This window comes from Daphnia magna, linkage group LG3 (assembly GCF_020631705.1).
Source record: "Daphnia magna isolate NIES linkage group LG3, ASM2063170v1.1, whole genome shotgun sequence".
NCBI lineage: Eukaryota > Metazoa > Arthropoda > Branchiopoda > Diplostraca > Daphniidae > Daphnia > Daphnia magna.
In genome coordinates, this window is record NC_059184.1 from 8,857,354 (window position 1) to 8,877,727 (window position 20,374).

Here is a 20,374-nt window from a genome sequence, read left to right on the forward strand (position 1 = left end):
GTCAAGTTTCTTTACTTAAAGAGTCAAACAGTTCTTCCGACGAGTTGCACGCTGGCGGGCAGAAGCAAATAAACTAATCATAGAATCACCAAACCAGAGTGAAAGGCTACTCGACCCGCGTGGAAGAAATGCCCGACAGTATGTGAAAGACCCTCTCCAATATCAGGCTTTCCTACCAGGTGCTGCTGACTGCTGAGTGCCCCTTGCCCTTGAACTGCTGCTGGTTGTTCCCCTGCATTCATTGGGAAGAGCTGATCCACGACACCTGACGGATGGGCGGGATTTACCTGGATACGATCTCGACCGTTCTCGACCACGTGCCCATTCCCTCGTTCGCGGTTGCGTGCGTGACGACGCCGACGATCTCCCCGACTGGAGTAGTCACTGGATGAAGATGAAGAAGTAGATGATGACGAACTATATGAGCTAGAGGTACAGTGCCGGTCCAGTTATAGAACCGCCTAGCTATGGAACCGGCTCGGTTATCGAACCGATTTTTCTTTGCCGTGTTTCAGCGCCACCGTTGGCCGTATTAGGAACTATTTCGATTTTCTAAGGCGGGAATGAATGGGTTTTGCCTTTTAAAACATGCAAAAAAATATTACTGTAATGGGTTTTATCTTTTTAGGCAATGTTGTACATCGATTTAATGACCCAACTAATAATAATAGGCGTTAAAGTTATTCATACCAAATACAATAATAATAATAGGCGGTAAAGTTATTCATACCAAATACAATAGAATACAATAGCTTCCACTATTCATTCTTATCTTCTAGCACCTTGTTCCATTCCAGTCCTTCTACCAACTCTAATTTCTTTTTCCTTCTGGTATAACAACAGTTCTTCTAGTTCATCAAACCACTTCCTCTGTGAATGGTCCCCCACCAATGAAGATACACTAGTATCTCACCATTCATAGCCATAGACTATATTACACATATATTAAAAATCTTTTTAAGTTAGTCATAGCAGCGGTTCGAACACGGGACTCTAGATCTATAGCGAACAGCATTACCACTCTGCTGTGTGCCCTTACATTCTAAGACCGTCAAAGTTTGAGGGATGAAAGAACCGACGATAGGTGGCACTAAGATCGGGTGCTTGGTTATAGAACCATTCAGTTATAGAACCGCGCACAGGCCGGTTCTATAACTGGACCGGCACTGTACTACTAACCATCTTCGAAACTAGTTTACTAAAAGAGCGATAGCTGTATCTTCTCCAACCGATAGCAAAAATGGTCTAAAGAGTGGCAGAGACGATGAGCTATGGGGTAAAAGTTTTCTGACCGACTTACCCTACCACGTTAAAAAGCTAACAATACAATTGGTGGTCAACACACTTCAAATCGATTTGAAAAACTGATATACAATTGATCCTATGGGACTACTTTGGTGAGAATTTTTTTAGGAATTCATTTTATTTTGGTTTCTGAACATCTACCATTTGCTCTACTCTTGAAACCATGTGCAAATTTTCTTCGATAAGTTTTGCCACGTCAAGATGAACTGCTTGAAGTTTTTTCAGTCTAAAAATTTAAAAATTAGATTTGTGAATATAGGTATAATAGATAATACACTAACCCATTATTGACGTTCCTATTGTGCTTGTAGTCGGAAACTCCTGCATTCACTTTTGGTTCAAGGGACATGATTTCCCCTGTGGAAAAAGTTTGCCTTCTTTTCACTGCTTCAAAAAGTTCGTGAATTTTATTGGAATAGGAAACTTGAAATCGCTCCTGATTCTTCAATGTGTCAACCCAAAGGGCATCGATCGCTGACACGTCTTTTGCCAATATTTCAGTTTGAAGGATAACTGCCTGCGCCATTCTTTAAGTAAAGTTCAAATATTATCATTCTCCACACAAACAACGAAGAGAACAAGAGAATGCCATACTTATACCAATCAGCAAGCAAATCAGCGGTATTTGTCACCACAGGAACGCATTCAGCCGTAAATAGCGATTCAAGACTTTTGAATGTTTCTGTCATTTTAATACGTTCTAACAAATGAAACTGCTCATCATTGTATGTTAAAACTGTAAAAGAAATAATAGAATAGAAAAGAGTTAGCAACATGGTAATCGGACGCTACGAATTTACCTCTAGCAGCTCTATCACGAAGCAAGTGTTGCCACGATTCTTTCAGGCGAGTTACATAGGTTGACGATTTTCCACTAACACCGCTGATGACGCCACAGGCTCGATTGGTGCTTGCCCATTCCTTGGCTAAGCTTTCATCTCGGACTACTCGTTGACAAAGCTGCTTTACACTTGGAGTAACAGATGCCATTTGATTAGATACATCGCTATAATGTGATTTGGAAAGCTGCAAAAAACTTTCTAGCGAATTTGAGCTCATAATTTCTTCACCCGGAAGCAGGCGAGCCATATCCTTGATAATAACATGAAATTTCTGCCAGAGGTGCAACTGCCGGTTCCAAGCCAAGAGTTGTTCCTCGCAATGAGCGTTTAGACGCAAAAGTGACTGAAGCTGATTAACCAACCAGTTCCTAAAGAACGATAAAAAGAAAGGGAAAAAAAATGTGTAATTTAACAAACACAACATGATTATGTGTATAATACGTCAGTGCTTCGACGGCAGCATGCATCAGAGTGTAAGAACCTGTGGCTTCTTCTATTCGCCGCTTGATGCCATAACCCACACTGCAGCATTGCTTCGCAGTTGAAGCATCTGTTTCCACAGATACAGTGGACGAAAACGGAGGACATTTTTCTGTATCAAAATAGAATTTCATTAGAAGCCGCGGACACAAAATTATTTTACTATTAAACCTCAGCCAACCCCCCCCCCTCTCCTCCCCCCCAAAATAAATATATATTAATAAATAGGATTAATTACGCGATCCGACATCTTTCAGATAAACAATGTTGTTGTTTTCACGATTGAAGATAAACAACGGATTTCCAATGCTAGACATTGGAAACTTTTCCTGTTCTGTCCACTGAGCGGTTTTAGAGAGAATTAACTGACTTGTTCGAGTCATCCCAGTTTGCTCCTCAATCAGTCTTCCAGCTTCGGAGCTGTATGTTTAAAAAGTAATCAAACAAATGAAAACAAAAACAAATTCAAAGATTTCAACATTAACAATAGCTTGTGATATAATTTTTGAAAGCTGGTGGTATAAATACACATAAAAGAAATCATCTTCATATTCTTACCAGTCAGTTGGTACCAGGTATACCCTGATGGAATGAAGGGCGTTAACGTGGAAAAAATGAACCGGTCTTCTAGTAGTCTTTAAAAAGAATGAAACAATTATTTGACTGTGTCACTTACATTACCTAAACAGAGTGGATTACTATCGCGGTCACTTCCTGAAAAAAACGATCGAAGTTCATTTCACCGCCTAAAAGGCCAGCAAAAAGGGGTGTGACAATTTTTTTCAATCCCCTAATACATGTATGTTTGTTATTATCGATAGCAGTGTTCAGATTGCTGATTAAAAAATGATCATACACACTCAACAGGCAGGTATCCGGCAATTCACGTGACCAAATGATCTCTCCATTCTAAATACAAATAAATTTTTTAAATTATAACAAAAGAGTTCAATTCGGAAATAGTAAACCAGCATGCCTCCGAATTTTGAACTCCAGAAATAACACCTGGCATTTTTTTGGCAGTGATATAATACATGGTCTCTTTATTTCTTCTTCCACCAAATGGACGGAAGGGTAAATTTCCTGTTGCAACGTGGTAGAGCGTGACCCCTAGTATGAACAATCAAAAATTAAAAGAATGAACAAAATTTGTTTTGTTGTTAAATATGTAATGTGAGTTCCATAAAAAAAATTAAGCCAGCAATAATATCATACCAATTGACCAAAGGTCCACAGTTGCACCAAATGTTTTACCAACAGGTTTCCTCAAAACAGCTCGTTCATACATGTCAGGATGCTAAGTAGCAAAAAACATGGATAATGTTAGAAAAACTTTATTGCTTGCTCTATTGTTAGGTTCTCTTTTTCTCTCTTGTTTTTATACCAAATATTCCTCAGTTCCATATAAAGAAACAAATTGCTGACCATCTTCAAGTTCTCTTGCAGCCCCAAAGTCAGTTAACTTATATACTGTGCTCCCATCCAGTGCAACAAACTTCATTATGTTGCCAGGTTTCAGATCACGATGGACTAGGTTATTATCCCTCAAATGTTTCATTCCAGCAGCTATTTGCAACATCAACAAGAAAAATTATTATTGATGTTATTTCAAAAAGGTATGTAACTTCAAAGAGAATTTCTACTCAAATGTTCCAGTACAGCCAGAAACTCATCTTCATTAAGCCCATCACTATTTTCAGGATCATCTAAAATGTTAAAGAGGCTTCCACCAGTACATAGTTCCATTACTATAACCTTTCCTTTTCCATCTTGTTCTTCTTCAATAGCAAGTAGCTTGACTATGTTTTCATGTTTAACCTTCTTTAGAACTTCAAATTCTCTCATTTGGACTTCATGTGGCCTCATATGACTCAATTGGTTAAATGTTTTCACAGCAACTGCTTCGCCAGTATGCTATACATTTTCAATTTAATAAGCCATTTTTAATAAATTGATCATACAATAATTGAAATACCTTGTTCACTCCTTGGAATACAGCACCTGTTGCTCCCTTTCCCAATACACTTGTCGTACACCATACATAATTAGAAGAACCACGCAAGAATGACATTCTAGAAAGAATTCAGTTTTTAACCTTGTCAGGGTTATGAATAAAATGAAAGTCCTAAATGAATAAACTATATTGCGAAACTAAAGCATTAATAAAAAACCGCTGGACTTTTAAGCAACAGACAGACGGACCACGGAATACAGAACTGAATATTTACAGTCTTGATTTAAGAAGAACGCCACCAGGTGCGCTGTAAACATAGAACCCAACAAGCAACAGCCCAACTAATACCAAAGTTCTTCACTCGGGCTGAGCCTGCTCGATACAACCCGTGTTGGAAAGAAATCCTGCTTAAAACAAAAACCACTTTGAAAATGGCGACCGCTCTGGCAAACTCAAACTTGCAATCTGTTGACCGAGAAAAAATTTATTTATGGATTACTGAATTAACAAATCCCGAAACTCGTGAAAGTGCTCTTTTCGAATTAAGGTATGATTTTCAACACAGCTTGTATTACAAAATGAAAAAGAGATTCATTGTTATGACATTCCTCTTGATGAGAAACATTTGCATTGCTGTATTCAATTGTCAGTAAAAGCGTAAAATTTTAATTATAGCATATCAAGCATTTCCATATTCACCCAATGATAGTTTCAATCAACTGTCAGTTGATTGGAAGTCTTTGCTGATAAGGCTATGAAGAGCAAGCGCAAGCCTACTGTTTTCCATAACCATTTTTTTTTTTATTTAATCTTGTATTTTTAGTAAGAAACGAGAAGTTGTTCCTGATTTAGCTCCCATGCTGTGGCATTCATTTGGAACCATAGCTGCTCTTTTGCAAGATATTGTTAGCATATATCCAGCTGTAAGTCCACCTACGCTTACAGCTCAACAGTCAAATCGGGTATGCAATGCACTTGCACTCCTACAGTGTGTGGCCTCCCATCAAGAAACAAGATCTGCTTTTTTGCAAGCTCACATCCCTCTATTTCTCTATCCATTTTTGCATACTGTGAGCAAAACAAGGCCATTTGAATACCTACGCTTGACTAGTTTAGGAGTCATTGGTGCTCTAGTGAAAACTGATGAACAGGAAGTTATAAACTTTCTTCTAACAACAGAGATAATTCCATTGTGTTTGCGAATAATGGAAACTGGATCTGAATTGTCTAAGACAGTTGCCACATTCATTCTCCAGAAAATTCTCTTGGATGAAACAGGGCTGGCCTACATTTGTCAAACCTATGAACGTTTTTCTCATGTTGCTATGATCCTTGGTAAAATGGTTTTATCTTTGGCCAAAGAGCAGTCAGCTCGTCTTTTAAAGCATGTGGTTCGGTGTTACCTCCGTCTTTCTGATAATCCGAGGTAAGATAATGGTCTGCCAGCATTTTCCCTAGAAAGAGAAATTAAAATAAAATTTTTTTTTAGAGCTCGAGAAGCACTGCGACAGTGTCTGCCTGATCAGCTACGGGACAACACGTTCTCAACCTGTCTGAAAGATGACAAATCGACTAAACAGTGGATGGCACAACTGCTAAAAAATCTGGAAACTACTAACGGGATGGTAGATCCTCGAATTGCCGGTTTGCCCTCCATGACTCAACCATAAATATCAATAAGAATGAATGCTCTTGTCTTGTTTAATGCGGAAAATAATCGATCAGAATTATAATACAACAAACTGTATTGTTTTTTATTGCAACCGTATGTTCCTTCCTGAATTATTCTGTACGTTAAATATGCGTCATTCAGTAAAATGGTGGGAAAATACCATCTCTTGGTGTTGCAATCGCACATCACGGTCAGTCCCGTATTAAGTTGATAAAGGTACAAAGTGGAAGTTTTCGGCATGATAACAAACAACTTGGGAATGTCTTACATGGGAAAGAGTCATAATTGCTGAATAATCAAGTCCATGATGTGCGCAGCCAAACTTGAGCCAAAATTAAACGTAACATTATATAAACCTTTGCCTAGCTTTTCTCTGCCACTCAACCTTTCGTTTTTGTTTGGAAAATAGAATATCTTTGTGAAATTTTGAATCTGAATGCAATTTTTATGTAATAATGTTTTGTGTCGTCATCATACACGCGGTATTCGAATTTTTATAACACCGATAATTTCATGGAGTGTGATCCAGGAGGCAAAGGCCCAAGAGGCTGGACATTTTCGCTCTTCTTGTAGTAATTGGAAACTTTATTTTAAACTTTGTATAATTTAAAATACTTTCCATCCATCCACACATTAAAAGGTATATTTTTACAGTTTATTATACCTTATTTATCTCAAGTCTATTTTATAGAAGTGATTTTGAGGAACTACAGATGGCTCAACATAAGTGGAGGATTCTCTGCACAGCAAGAAAGCTTTTAACAAATAGACCAAGATCGGATGCTGAGTTGCCAAGGCTGAATTCCGACCTGCGGTATTTGTCCTCTCGGGCCCTATAGGAGGGAAATGAAAAATAATATATTTAATTAAGTTGTAGTTAGTTTTATTACAAAATCTTTTGGAATCGTGTACTATACCTCTGTGCTGATATAATACAAAAAATTTGATCTCCAAAAAAGCTGTTATTTTTCCAGGAAACTTTTTGAAAGGTACTTGTTTACCTTTCCACAACACCCCCCTCAATCAGTCTAGACTGATTGAGGTATATACCGTGTTCTACGGTATATACCAGTGTTCCTTCGAATACGATAAAGTTTTACTTTAATAGAAATAAGATAGAATAAATCAGTTGAACGAATAAAAAATAAAAATACGAATATTTTTCCAAGTAGAACGAATAAAAAATAAAGAATACAAATAAAATAAATTTGTATTCGTATTTTCGAATGAAATTTCGAATAAAATTTCGAATAAAATGAGTAAATTGAATTTTGTAATTTAAACGATATCAATCTGCATTTTAATTGTCTCCTGGTAATTTTATCAAGAATATAACGGAAGCAAAGGTCATTTAAGATTTGTTTCGGGAGCTCAGTGGTAATGACTCGAAGATGGCTATTGATGATAAATGATATGTGTATGGGTATGAGTATGATACTACACGAAGAAGAACAATAATTAATTTCAGGCAGGTACGAAGCAATTGAACAACTAAATTACCTCATAGGCTAGGTTATTTCACCTAGTCTCTGAGCGAGTGTGGATCACACTCAAACAACCAGCACTGACATTCACTAGAGGGAGGGAGGGAGGCAATCAGTCATTAATTAAACGATACGACATAGACACGAAACAAATTACCTTCAACGTACACACAGAAAGCAAGGGAAAGACAGGTGGAGACGAGCACGAAGGCTGCTCGACAGACGTTTCACCCCAGACCTAGGTCTGGCAAATATTCTAGTAGACACAATAGCAAAATATAACATCGACTACAATATAAATCACACGTACAAAAGACATACCTAGTGTACGCAATCACCACAACACTACACAATCAAAGGTGATGGACAAATAAGTGCGACACTGACCATGTGACATGAGCAAAACGCCATTACATCATCTAAAACGCGAAATGCCAGAAGGGGCAAAGGGCAAGCAAGGTGACAAAAGACAAACGACATGTGAGGCCGTCCCTCTCGTGGCGATAACTTAAGCTGGCGCCGCACCATTCTCCCCCGCATCCGTCGCATCCGGACTGGACTCAACGGATGCTGACTCCAGCAGAGCCAGCGTGTTTATTCCCCGACGGAAGACGCCTCGGTCGAAGCGGACGTCCACTGCTCGCACCAATCCACCGGGTCCGGGGAAGACGTGGATGATCCGCCCGAGATTCCGCTGACTGCGCCTCAGATTTTTGTCCACCTCCAGCACGACGTCTCCGACGGTGAAGTTGGGCTGCGGTATCTTCCATTTCTGTCGCCCTGCCAGCGACTGAAGATATGTTCCCTTCCATTGATCCCAGAAGTGGTTCAGCGTTCTCTGTAGATACCGGAAATGCTCTCTCGGCAGAGCGTCGTCGAAACTTCCGACTGGTGGTGTAGCGGAATTGAGCCGATTCAAGAAATCTGCTGGAGTGAGAGGCCTTAAGTCTTCCGGGTCCTCGCTGACGGTTGTCAACGGCCGTCCATTAAGCAGTACCGCTATTTCATACAGTAAAGCTCGAAGGGTTTCTTCCGTCGGATGACGGAGGCCCTTTTTCTCCTCATCCAACGCCGCGTATAGGGTCCGTTTGGTAGATTTGACGAGGGATTCGTGCGCTCCGCCGAAATGCGGAGTACTGGGCGGCTGAAACTTCCATTCCATGCAGTGGGTTTGAATAAACTTGACGACCACCGGATCTTCGTATAACTCTGCCGCCATCTCGCGGAGCTCCCGTTCTGCTCCGATGAAATTGGTTCCATTGTCGGTATGGAGAACGCGTGGCTGCCCATACAGGCCGATAAAGCGTCGAAGAATGAGCAGAAAGTCGTCCGATGAAAGACTGGTTACCAGCTCCAGGTAAACCGCTCGGGTCACCAGGCAGGTGAACAATACGCCCTATCTCTTCGCCGTCCGGTTTCTGGATAGTAATACGTCCAGCGGGCCGAAAAGATCACAGGCTGTCCGCGTGAAAGGGGGCGATCCGAACTCCAAACGTGATGACGGGAGATCCGCCATCATCTGCTCTCCTGGCTTTGCGCGCTCACGCCGACATCTTTCACATTCGCGCCGACTAGCTGTCGGCCGCGGGGAATCCAGAAATTTTGCCGGATGTAGCTGAGCTGGTAATCCGTTCCCACGTGTTTCAACGCACAATGGAACGAACGCACAATCTTGATTGTTAACTGGTGTGACGCCGAAAGAATGGGCGGGTGCAGCTGCTCGTACGGGAGCTTCTCCCGGCCGATCCTTCCCACGAGGCGGAGAATTCCGTCTTCCCCCAGGACTGGGGCCAGCGACAGCAAAGGCGAGTCTTGCCGGAGCCACTTTCCCCTCCGGAGTCTCTCGATGTCTTCCGCAAAACTTTCCACCTGGCTTCTTCTCACCAGCTTCAAATAAGTCCCCTTCAGCCGGACGAGTAAAGGCAGGTCGTTCTCCTCGACGTTGACGCCGTCCCAGTCCAATTTGGGTGTGTCGACACGGACCTGGCAGACTCGGACGGGTCGGATTTCTTCGATGACGGTCATCCATGGTAGGTCTTGCGGCCACTGCTCCGTGGGCTGCCGTAAGAAGTCCGGCCCATCCCACCACCGGGGTGACAACGCCTCCTCTTCAACGGTTGACCGCGTCGCCTCGTCTGCCGGGTTCAGACGGCCTGGGATGAACCGCCACTCTTCGGGTTCGGTGAGGGTCTGGATCACTCCTACCCGATGGCTCACGAACATCGGATATTTCGCTGCTGTCGCGCGTATCCAATTCCGCACGGTGCTGGAGTCCACCCAAAAGAAGCGTCGACGGATCTTCCGGGTCATTGCACCTTCCACCGTTCTGGCCAGTCTGGCCGCTTGCAGCGCGGCGTTTAGTTCCAACTTAGGAACTCATAGGTTCTGTTTTGGTGCGAGCTTCGTCACCGCCCGCACTTGCCGAATTTCGATGCTTCCGTCGCGATAGATTTGACGAACATAAACCACGGCGGCATATGCCTCTTTGGAAGCGTCCACGAATATATGTAGTTCCGTCTCCTCGATCAGCAACTCCTGCGGGAATAAGCATCTGGGAATTTTTACGGCGTTCAGCTGTTTGAGCGTGTCGAACCACTTCTCCCACCACTTCCGGCTTTCACCAACCACCGGGTCCGTCCACTGTAGTCCCTGCACGCCGAGCTCACGTAGCTTGATTTTGGCTTTCACCACCATCGGGGTGGCCATGCCTTGCGGTTCGAAAAGACTCGCAACCTTGCTGGCGATGCCTACCCGGGTGTAGACGACTTCGGTAATGTGGTCCATCTGAAACGTGAGGATGTCCGACTGGGCCTTCCAGCAAACTCCAAGCATCTTTTCTGCTTCCGCGCCATTAAGAGAAAGTTCGGTCGTTGTGGCACCGTCCACGGCCATTTCCTGACTGAATTCGGGGGAATTCGAGACCCATCCTTCCAGGTGCAGATCCGCCTTCGCGAGCGCGTCGCTCACTGCTCGTGCTTCTTTTACACCTTGCTCGACCGAAGCCACTGAACTGAGATAATCATCCACGTAAAATTTTGATTTGATGGCGATGAGGGCATCCGGATCTTGACTGTAGTCGGCCGCTGCCCGTCGCGTCACGCTGATGGCCAAAAAGGGTGAGCAGGTAGCTCCGAACGGCAGGCGAGTAAACTCGCAGACATAAGGTCTTGTTTCACCCTTCCGCTGCCACAGGAATCGAAAAAAACGACAATCTTCCGGTCTCATTCGTATGCGGCTAAACATTGCCCCGATATCCAAGGCCCACGCTACCACTCCTTCGCGGAATTTCAGAATCACCGCCATAAGTGGAGCTTGAAGCGCTGGTCCGCTGAGAATGGCGTCGTTCAACGCCTTACCCTTGTATTTTGCCGCTGCGTCGAAGACAACTCGGGTCTTCTTCCCTTTCCGTACGCCGTGATGGGCCAGGTAATATTCCGGTTGTCCAAGTCTCTCCTCTCCAACGACGCGTGCGTAACCCTCGGTGAAGTTTTTCTCCATGGCCGCTCGATAATCCGCTTCGAATGCTTCATCTTCGTCGAAACCCCGGAGCAAGCTTGTCAGTCTCTTCTGCGCCAACACCTTGTTGTTTCAGAGCGCCGGCTCCCCCGTTCGCCATGTAATCGGTACCTCGTATTCGCATTCCAATCTCCGGACTCTGGATTCAAAGCTCTGGACGGCTTGTTTGTCCTCTTCGGAGATGAAGGCGATCCGGTGTTCAATGCCGATCTCTTCGGTGTCACAGAACCGGCGCATCTGCTGCGCTAAAGCTCCAACGTCCTCGTCCGTCGCGAATATGGCGTGGCTCCTGATGTTGTTGGCCGCGTCTCTCTCGCCAATCACGCAACGCACTACCCAGCCCAGTCTCATCCGACTGGCAACAGGCTCGAAGTCTCGACCGACACGCGTCTCCAGAGCTGCTGTGAGATGAATGGCATCACTTCCGAGGAGAATATCGACTCGGACCCCGCTGCTGTAAAGTATTAGATCCTCCAGATGTTTCCATCACCGCTTCATCAACTCCCAGTCGATGACAGGCTCCAAGCTGGCCACGGTCGGCATCGTAGATCCGCAAAGGTCAATGGTCTCGCCGGAAGATAATTTAATCCGCAGCTGGATGCGTCGGGACGTGTACTTGTTGACTATTCCACCGGCAACGTCGACTGTGAGTGTCTGCACGCTCCCCTGCAATCAAAGACGTCGAAGAAAGCCTTCTCGGAAGAGAGTGCTATCGCTTCCTTCGACTACAAAGCCGTTCGCCTGAATGATATTTCCGTCGATGTCAAAAACCTCCAACGGGATCATTCCGACCGCCGTCCTGAGCTTGGTTGAATTTGAACGGGCCGCCGCGGGTCGTGCAGCCTCCTCTGGTTGAGTCTCAGCATATCCATGCAGTAAGGCGTGGTGCCAGTGCTTGCAGTCAGGTACTGAACAGGGCTTCTTCGTTGGGCATTCACGTGTAGAATGTTTGGGTCTGAAACAGCAAAAGCATAACCTATGCCGAATGCAGAAGAATAGCCGGTCCTTGGATGACAGTCTCTTAAAGGTTCCGCAATTCTCCAGTGATGACGGCCGTCACATTGGAAGTAGTAGGCTTTCGGGCGGGGCTTGGTGCCTCCGTTTCTTCCGCCGGAATCTGCTTCCGCCGGCTTAGCTCCGCCTCCTCTTCTTTCTCTCTCTGCATTTGCCGAGTGGGTCCGGGCATTCCATTTTTAATGCTGTTTCGCTGGTCCACCACCCATTTGTTCCGCCGCGAGGCTGTGAGCATTTTGATATGCGGATGTTCTGCTGCAGAGCCATCGGGCAAATATATTTAGATTTCTTTTGTCGATGCCGGCAGACCGATCCTCGTTCCAGGCGAGTCTGTCCTGGATTGGCAGCTTGAGGCAAATCCGATCGATAATGTCAACGAAAGCAGTTTCTCCTATCCGATGTAGATCAAAAAGATAGGTTCGAGTCTTCTCGGCGAACCTCAAGATGTTGGATTTGGGTCCTGCTTGCTGATGTCCAGCCTTTCGACGGCTTGAATGAGAGCCGCACGCATGGCGTCCTTCCGTCCATAAGTCTCTTTTAGCCGGGAGAGCGCTTCGACATATGCGGTCTCCCCTCCGCCGAGTCCGTAGACAATGTCAGAACAGTCTCCTCGTAGATGGCGCTTGAGAATGGCTAATTTTTCTGCTGCGGCATGATCCCTGTCGTGTACCAACGCCTTGAAGAGATCAATCCAATTAAACCAGTGTAAGGCTTGTCCGCTGAAATCTCCTAAATCCGCTTTGATGGCCGCTCGGGCACCAGTACTCGACCGCTGAGGGGGAGGTAACCGCCCGTCACGATAAAGGTCGATCCAACCGTCGGGCGTCGTGTCATCTGTCGGCTCGTTATTGTGGAATTGTTGCGAGCGGCACCAATCTTTAACATTCTGTTTTCTCTGTTCCTCGTCGTCAAGTACTGGATCTTCGGTTGTCTTCAACTGACGTAGCGCCTGCTCAGCTTCCTTCCTCTCCCTTGAAGTCGAACATGAGGCTCGAGGCGTTGCAGGTGGGGCTCTCTGGGAAGGGCTTGTCCTCCGGCTAATATGGCTAGATGAAGCTGGACTGGGAGCACGGTTGTTGGGACGACCTGGTACTGTTCCTTGGCCCGGGTTAACCCGGTTGGTTGGTTTATGGACGGCTGTTCCATGTGTGCGACCGACCAGTGGGTGTACAACGGAGCTGGACGAGGAAGAGGCTGTGCTTCCTGCTCGGGTCGATGGGTCATCTTTCCGGGCTTCGAAAAACTGACGAAAGTCTTCCTCGACTATCTGCACCGCTTGGATGTACGTTAGGTGGATCCGATACTGTTTATCCGTGTCCTTCGACACGCTACTGGAGGCGAGCCTCGTATTGTTTTCTCAGCCTCGATGAGCAATTGTTGAACGTGATTCAGCAAGCCTTGAATAGCACCACGAGATCCTCGGTCAGCAATGGATTTCTGGATCGTTGTGCAAGCCATCGAAATCTTCCTCCGCAAATTCTTCCGCATCAGCTTCTCCTTGCTCACTCGCTACTCTTCCTCCCTGATGGCCCTCCCGTCGGGCGTAGTCGTTGGTCCTGCCGCCAGATTCCGGCCACGTGAACGTCTTCGCGTGGTCGTAGGATTCGTAGGCGTCGTGTCAGGTACCGTGACGTTAGCCAGGGGCCCCGTTGGACCGCTTATAGTCTTTGGAAGGAGTTGAGGAATTGCGGAACAGTTGGAGGTCCCGTTGGACCAACTGCTATTGATGGAGGCACTCCAGGAGCTGGCATGTTGTTAGTTAGCCGAGTCGTTCCGATGACAGAGGAAGCTGGCCAGGATGGACCAACTGGACCCGAAGGTGGTCCCGTTGGACCGGCTGGTGTCTGTGTATGAGCAGTTGACGGAACGTTCGTCGTTCCAGGTGGTGCCACGGCTTGATTCGGTACAACTGGGACGTTTACAACTGTGGGATCCATCCTCCCTTTTCACTTGTCCGAGCTCCGGTTCGAAGGACCAAATGTTTCGGGAGCTCAGTGGTAATGACTCGAAGATGGCTATTGATGATGAATGATATGTGTTTGGGTATGAATATGATACTACACGAAGAAGAACAATAATTAATTTCAGGTAAGTACGAAGCAATTGAACAACTAAATTACCTCATAGGCTAGGTTATTTCACCTAGTCTCTGAGTTGGTGTGGATCACACTCACACAACCAGCACAGACATTCACTAGAGGGAGGGAGGGAGGCAATCAGTCATTAATTGAACGATACGTCATAGACACGAAACAAATTACCTTCAACGTACACACAGAAAGCAAGGGAAAGACAGGTGGAGACGAGCACGAAGGCTGCTCGACAGACGTTTCACCCCAGACCTAGGTCTGACAAATATTCTAGTAGACACAATAGCAAAATATTACATCGACTATAATATAAATCACACGTACAAATGACATACCTAGTGTACGCGATCACCACAACACTACACAATCAAAGGTGATGGACAAATAAGTGCGACACTGACCATGTGACATGAGCAAAACGCCATTACATCATCTAGCAAGGTGACAGAAGACAAACGACATGCGAGGCCGTCCCTCTCGTGGCGATAACTTAAGCTGGCGCCGCACCAAGATTTAAGAAACAAAGAACTAGGAAACTCAATCGAAACACTGAAAATGAGTGAAAAAATGCTAAAATCATTTTAGCAATATAGTTTGATTAGTTTCCAGTATCCAGTTAAATGCTCTTATGGACTTTGAGGATCAACAGCATTTCAAAAAAATCGTCTGATAGACGGTTTTCTCTTGCTGTTCATATCAATGGAGAAATGTTTTTAGCAATATCAGAATCGTAAGCAGCTGAGGTTGACGGTGACGCCTTATTATGATAACGAAAGTTTATATTAGAATTACACTAATAGGCCACGCGACAAAGAAATTGATAGAATATTTGAACAATAGCAGACTAGCCTATTCAATGAGAACTCTGGAAATGTGAATGCAGTAGCTGCTAAACAGTACCCCAAAATCGGCTTTGGAATTTGTATTCTTTTATTCGATTTAGTGGCTTTTTAAAATATTTCGAATAAAGAATACAAATAGAATAAAACTTTAAATTATTCGAGTATAAAGAATACGAATAAATTAAATGAAAAAATTATTCGAAAATAAAGATAAAGATTTATTCGAAATCGTATTTTAAAATACATTTTTATTCGAAAGAACTTTATTAGAAGGAACACTGGTATATACCGACCGTTCGGTAGGGCTCGGCCCCGAGCCGAATGGGTGGGTTTTGTGGCTACCCGGTTTGGTGTTTTCGGGTCAAAGTTGGGTCCGGGTGGGTAATATGTAATGAACGCCAAGCGAAGCCCGAGAAGAAACCGAGAACCCTACCGTCTTCCCTATCTCCTTGCTCTATATCACCCTTGCTAATTCTGCCTTTACCCAACTTCCACCCCGTAAAATTTTTGCCGTACACATATCTCGGGGAAACGCCCAAGGCAACAATATGGTGCGCCCTCTATGATATTGTCACCCCTTCTATTCATACAGCAATATAGCACTCCCCTTGTATTGCTTTTTCCCATTCCTACGGTGAACGAAAAACCAACCTGCCATATTTCCATAATAACCCTGCGTGACACGACTGTCACGTAGACTGTTCCCCACCCCTTCATACCATAGAATGCTTCCGATAAAAACAGATAAGGCTCCAACAGCCATATTATTCAATAGGCTACATTATCAGCCATCCGTATACTATAACCCACCCAACCCCACTCCTTACCCCTCTGTCGCTCCCGCAATAGCGAATCGCTTTTCTTCTTGTAAACCCCCCGATAAACGAACTCCCACCACAACCACCTCCTCCCCCCACAATTTAGGATGTCGGGAATAAAGCCGGAAAGAAACAGCGTATGCAAACGTACGTTGCGGTAGTCCATTTCGCCATCTCTAATTTCTCCCTCTATCTTAATCTTACTCACTTTCCCCCATTGCCCCTCCCTCCCCGCGACAACGCCATGTTTTCCCCTGTAACTTCCCTTATCCAAACATCAACCCCTAATACTAATAATCCCATGTAAGATAGGATGTTTAAGATATAGATAGATAAAAATATTCAGCCACTCAGCGGCATACCAACGTATACGGCCCCATATGCTCTGTTTACGTCATTGTTCTCTATGTATATGTCCAAGCCAACCAAATAAGTATTATGCCGGCCACGTGCTACTCCTACTACTCTCCTCGACAAACGCATTCCAGATCACGACATGCGACTGCAACAAGCCAAGCAGAGTCGGACTCCTCCAATTTTCCGATGGCTCCTGCGATCCTGCCACACGCACTTCGAATACGAAAGTAGACTGTCGAGTCATGACCGACAAAAAGTCAGCTTTTAACTTCCCGGGATACATCTGAGGTCGATGGAAATCAATTAAGCATATCACGATCAATTTCGTAGGACAAGTTATTACCATTCCGGAACGCATCGCCATGGAAACGACGACAGTAGAGTGTGATATAATGAGACATTCGAGGCGATTCAACGAGAGCCCAATGATGAAATCAGAAAACAATTGGATATTTAACCAAGAGCCGGAGGACGTAGGATATTGGCTAAGAACCACCACTGTGGTTACAGTCAACTGTATGTTAGAAGAAGTCCTCCTTTCCCGAATTGATGAAGGAGACTTGATAAACACACCACTAGGAAAAGCCAACGTATCCCATGGATCCCTATGCCACAACCATCTAACATTATTTTGGATCGACACCTACGGAAAACCAACTGATATCGCAATCCGACAATTAGAGAAGGGCGTGGAATTCTGGTATGAATCTTCAACGAACGGGACTTGGATCCTCCAAGACGACTCCAAACAGTTGGACTTTCACGTACGGTTGACGCCACGCTGCCAAACCGTGAAATGCGACAAAAAAATTGACAGTTGGACAGAGACAACCATTTGTTCTTCATTAAATACCAATTGGGATCGTTCACAGTTACCGTACCATCCGTCATCAAGGATATTGTGACAAAAGAAAATGATTCCCTAGATATCAACATCCGACAAAACGCAAGAATCCAGTATAGAGAAAGTGGAGAACGCGTACCCCCCTAGTTTTACGAACGCGCCTTGCGGTTGGACTCCATCTTTACCGAAAGTTTTGTGATGGCTCTGTACATTGTAAATGGGTTATAAAAGGGATCTTAGTAATTAATTCATAATAAGTCGTAAACGCATACTGTGGATTTGTGAACAATTTTATTTTAAAAGTAAGTGAATAGGCTTTCTTTTAGTGTAAGATTTAATGCATTTCAAGTGTAGGATTAAACGTAATTAAATGATAAGTGTGATGTTTACAGGAATTCTTGTTATAGGTCGTGTGTGTAACAATGGATGTGTCAAAGTTTGACTTATCCGAGTATAGTATGGCACTACCTACTATTAAAAAATTATCTTATTGTAAAAAACTATGTGGTTTAGATTAAAAACAATGTCCTTTCAAAACAGCAAAACTATATTGGACCAAAACAAAAGAGGAATTAAAGTCTCTCGTGAATAAATGTACTCGAAACGACTTATTTTTTTATTTTGTGTATGAAAAAGTAGTGGTTCAGGTCGAAGTTGTGGAAAATTGGAAATCTCTAGATTCCCATGTTAAATTTGTTAATGGATATCTCAGAGAATTCATTGCCATGAAGATCTCAAATGGAAATGTTATCGTAAAAGGTTTGGTAAGTCTTTTTGTATGTTTAGCTTACTTAAATAGTTACATAATTCAAATAACCTCCAACATAACATAGGTAACACATTCTATGGCCTACACGAAGCCCCCTCTAAATTGTTGGGTTGGACTGAAACAGCAAGGGAATGTTATCTGTGGACATTGTGACTGTAAAGCTGGGTATAATTACTATTTCCCTATAGTTTTAATTATGAAATGTATTTGTACATGTCCAATTTCTTCTAGGTTGGGTGGGTATTGCTCACATGTAGGAGTTCTTTTGTGGGGAGTAGTAAATCTGTCGGAAGAAACTGTGACAAGTGCAATTCAACAGTGGCATAATAAAGCAACCATAAATCATCCAGTATGTTTACTAAATCAATTTCCTTAAGTCTGAACACAATCATGTTTTCTCTATTATTAACTGTTATTGTCAATTTAAAGGAACTCCCAACAGCGATATCATCTCTGCAAACCGCAAAGAGGGGAAATGTTGAAGATAAGAAATTTGACGCATTATCTGATGATTCACTTCATAAAATGCTATTCAAACTTGAAAAGGAAGAACGCGGGGTTGCGTTACATAGATTAATCGAACCCTTCAGTGAAAAATGTGTTCCGCAATTACTAAAAACACCTCTACCACAGAGATTAACGGCATTGTTTGACAAAGCTAAAGTTGATCTCCCTATCGCAGAAATTCAAAGTTTATGTGAAGATCTAATTATTAATTACTCAGTAAATATTGAACAGCAATCTATCATCGAGCGGATTACTAGAAGCCAGGCAACTTGTAAAAATTGGTACAAGATCAGGGAGGGAAGAGTCACAGCAAGCAAAGTTTATCAAGTAACTAGAACCAGTTTACAAAACCCTTCTAAATCTTTACTACAACAAGTAGCATACCCTATGGATTCATTATTCCAATCACAAGCAACACAGTAAGTTTTATAATGTTAATGAATAACCAAAGTTAATAATTACTGAAATTAATTCACAATTTTCCAACGTTAGATGGGGAATAAAACATGAAAGTTCAGCTATCAATCTTCTTAAGCAACTCATGAACACTAACAAACTCCATCAAGAATTTGTTGTTTCTGAAAATGGATTGTACGTTTCTCTTTCACATGGTTACTTAGCGGCAACTCCAGATGGGATTTCGCATTGTAAATGTCATGGAAAAGCCGTAATAGAAGTGAAATGCCCTTTCTCTCACAAAGATCGTACTTTGGAACAAGCTGCTATAATAGATCCCAACTTCTGTCTATATGTAGATGAAGATGGAATTCTCAAACTTAAACGATCTCATCCGTACTTTTATCAGGTTTTACCGCTAATAATATGAATGGTGACCATCATTTCACTATTTTTATATATTTTCAATAGGTGCAGCAACAAATGTTTGTTTGTGAGATAACAAAATGTTTTTTCTGCGTTTATACATCAAAGGATTTTGGCTGTTTTAACATTGATTATGAAGGAAGCCGGAGAAATAGGCCCGGTCGAAATAGGCCCCGACGAAATAGGCCCGGCAAATAGGCCCGGACGAAATAGGCCCCTACGAAATAGGCCCACTTTAAAAATATTTTTAAAGTGGGCCTATTTCTCCGTCAAAGTGGGCCTATTTCTCCCAATTATTTCTAAGTTCCATTAGGTACTCTGAAATATTTTCATAAAAAAATTCGACCTACTCTACATGAGCGAGAAGGCGGAATAATCTGCGAGAGATCCGCCACCGTATATATTCATTGCCGTAGCTCAAACCACGATGAGTGATTTCACACATTGCCGTTTCGTTTTTCACATGTTAGGCAGCTGATTCCCGTCTTTATTTTTTGATGAACGTATTCCCCTTGATCTTAACTGTAAAACTCATTTGTTCAAACGTCGTTTTCACTTATTAACTATCGCTAATTAAAATTAAATGAACAAATTTCCGTGTTTTCTTCGCCATTTATTTGTTCCGTAGCTCGATCCCCCCTTCAGCGGCTCAGCCTTGAACGCGTCTCTCCCCTTCAGCGGCTCAGCCTTGAACGCATCTCCCCCCTCTACCTATGCCAATGCCAGTACTCAGGTGAAGTAGGAAATGAAAATGTTTGATGAAATAAATCTTATAAATCTTACGGATTGATTTCAAACATATCCATAACAATTTCATGTTTTTTAAAGCAACAAACGCATATCACTTTTAAGTTTCTTGTTTTATGGGGCTGACGCGAGGTGCTGCTCAAGCCGGCCAGAAGGGTGGTCGAGCGGGGGAGGCTGCACGCACTCATGGGAGAGGGGTGAGTGAAGGGGGGTTTACCTGGGCCATACCATACACTCCCATGTTTTCCCTTCTCCGTACATGTCAACGGGTGGTCTAGTGGTTAGCAACTCGGGGTAATAATCTCAAGTGC

At 43.5% G+C, this 20,374-nt stretch overlaps 4 protein-coding genes and 1 long non-coding RNA gene across 5 annotated transcripts; 3 read left to right on the forward strand and 2 right to left on the reverse strand.

Annotated features, from left to right (window-relative positions):
* The first annotated feature begins 1,254 nt into the window (after positions 1-1,254).
* Positions 1,255-2,086, forward strand: LOC116919399. The gene is made up of 2 exons (XR_004391850.2): positions 1,255-1,397; positions 1,617-2,086. It is a non-coding gene; the product is annotated as an uncharacterized LOC116919399 (long non-coding RNA).
* Positions 1,334-4,848, reverse strand: LOC116919393 (serine/threonine-protein kinase TBK1). Its single transcript, XM_032925364.2, has 14 exons — positions 4,603-4,848; positions 4,271-4,541; positions 4,012-4,193; positions 3,843-3,924; positions 3,604-3,737; positions 3,484-3,536; positions 3,327-3,417; positions 3,186-3,262; positions 2,866-3,047; positions 2,589-2,739; positions 2,106-2,515; positions 1,900-2,041; positions 1,587-1,832; positions 1,334-1,531 (listed from the first exon to the last, which is right to left on the reverse strand). The coding sequence occupies exons 1-14, from the start codon at positions 4,696-4,698 to the stop codon at positions 1,423-1,425; spliced, it is 2,226 nt and encodes a 741-aa protein (XP_032781255.2). The 5' UTR covers positions 4,699-4,848; the 3' UTR covers positions 1,334-1,422.
* A 76-nt stretch (positions 4,849-4,924) lies between these two features.
* LOC116919396 (CCR4-NOT transcription complex subunit 9) lies at positions 4,925-6,344 on the forward strand. The gene is made up of 3 exons (XM_032925366.2): positions 4,925-5,128; positions 5,405-6,007; positions 6,071-6,344. The coding sequence occupies exons 1-3, from the start codon at positions 5,013-5,015 to the stop codon at positions 6,249-6,251; spliced, it is 900 nt and encodes a 299-aa protein (XP_032781257.2). The 5' UTR covers positions 4,925-5,012; the 3' UTR covers positions 6,252-6,344.
* Positions 6,345-10,113: 3,769 nt separating this feature from the next.
* On the reverse strand, positions 10,114-11,235 carry LOC116918582. The gene has a single exon (XM_032924305.2). It carries the CDS (start codon positions 11,233-11,235, stop codon positions 10,114-10,116), a length of 1,122 nt encoding a protein of 373 aa, XP_032780196.2.
* Positions 11,236-17,640: 6,405 nt separating this feature from the next.
* LOC116933806 lies at positions 17,641-19,320 on the forward strand. Its single transcript, XM_045171171.1, has 6 exons — positions 17,641-17,710; positions 17,858-17,982; positions 18,052-18,152; positions 18,219-18,336; positions 18,417-18,913; positions 18,987-19,320. The coding sequence occupies exons 1-6, from the start codon at positions 17,641-17,643 to the stop codon at positions 19,318-19,320; spliced, it is 1,245 nt and encodes a 414-aa protein (XP_045027106.1).
* Positions 19,321-20,374: the final 1,054 nt, after the last annotated feature.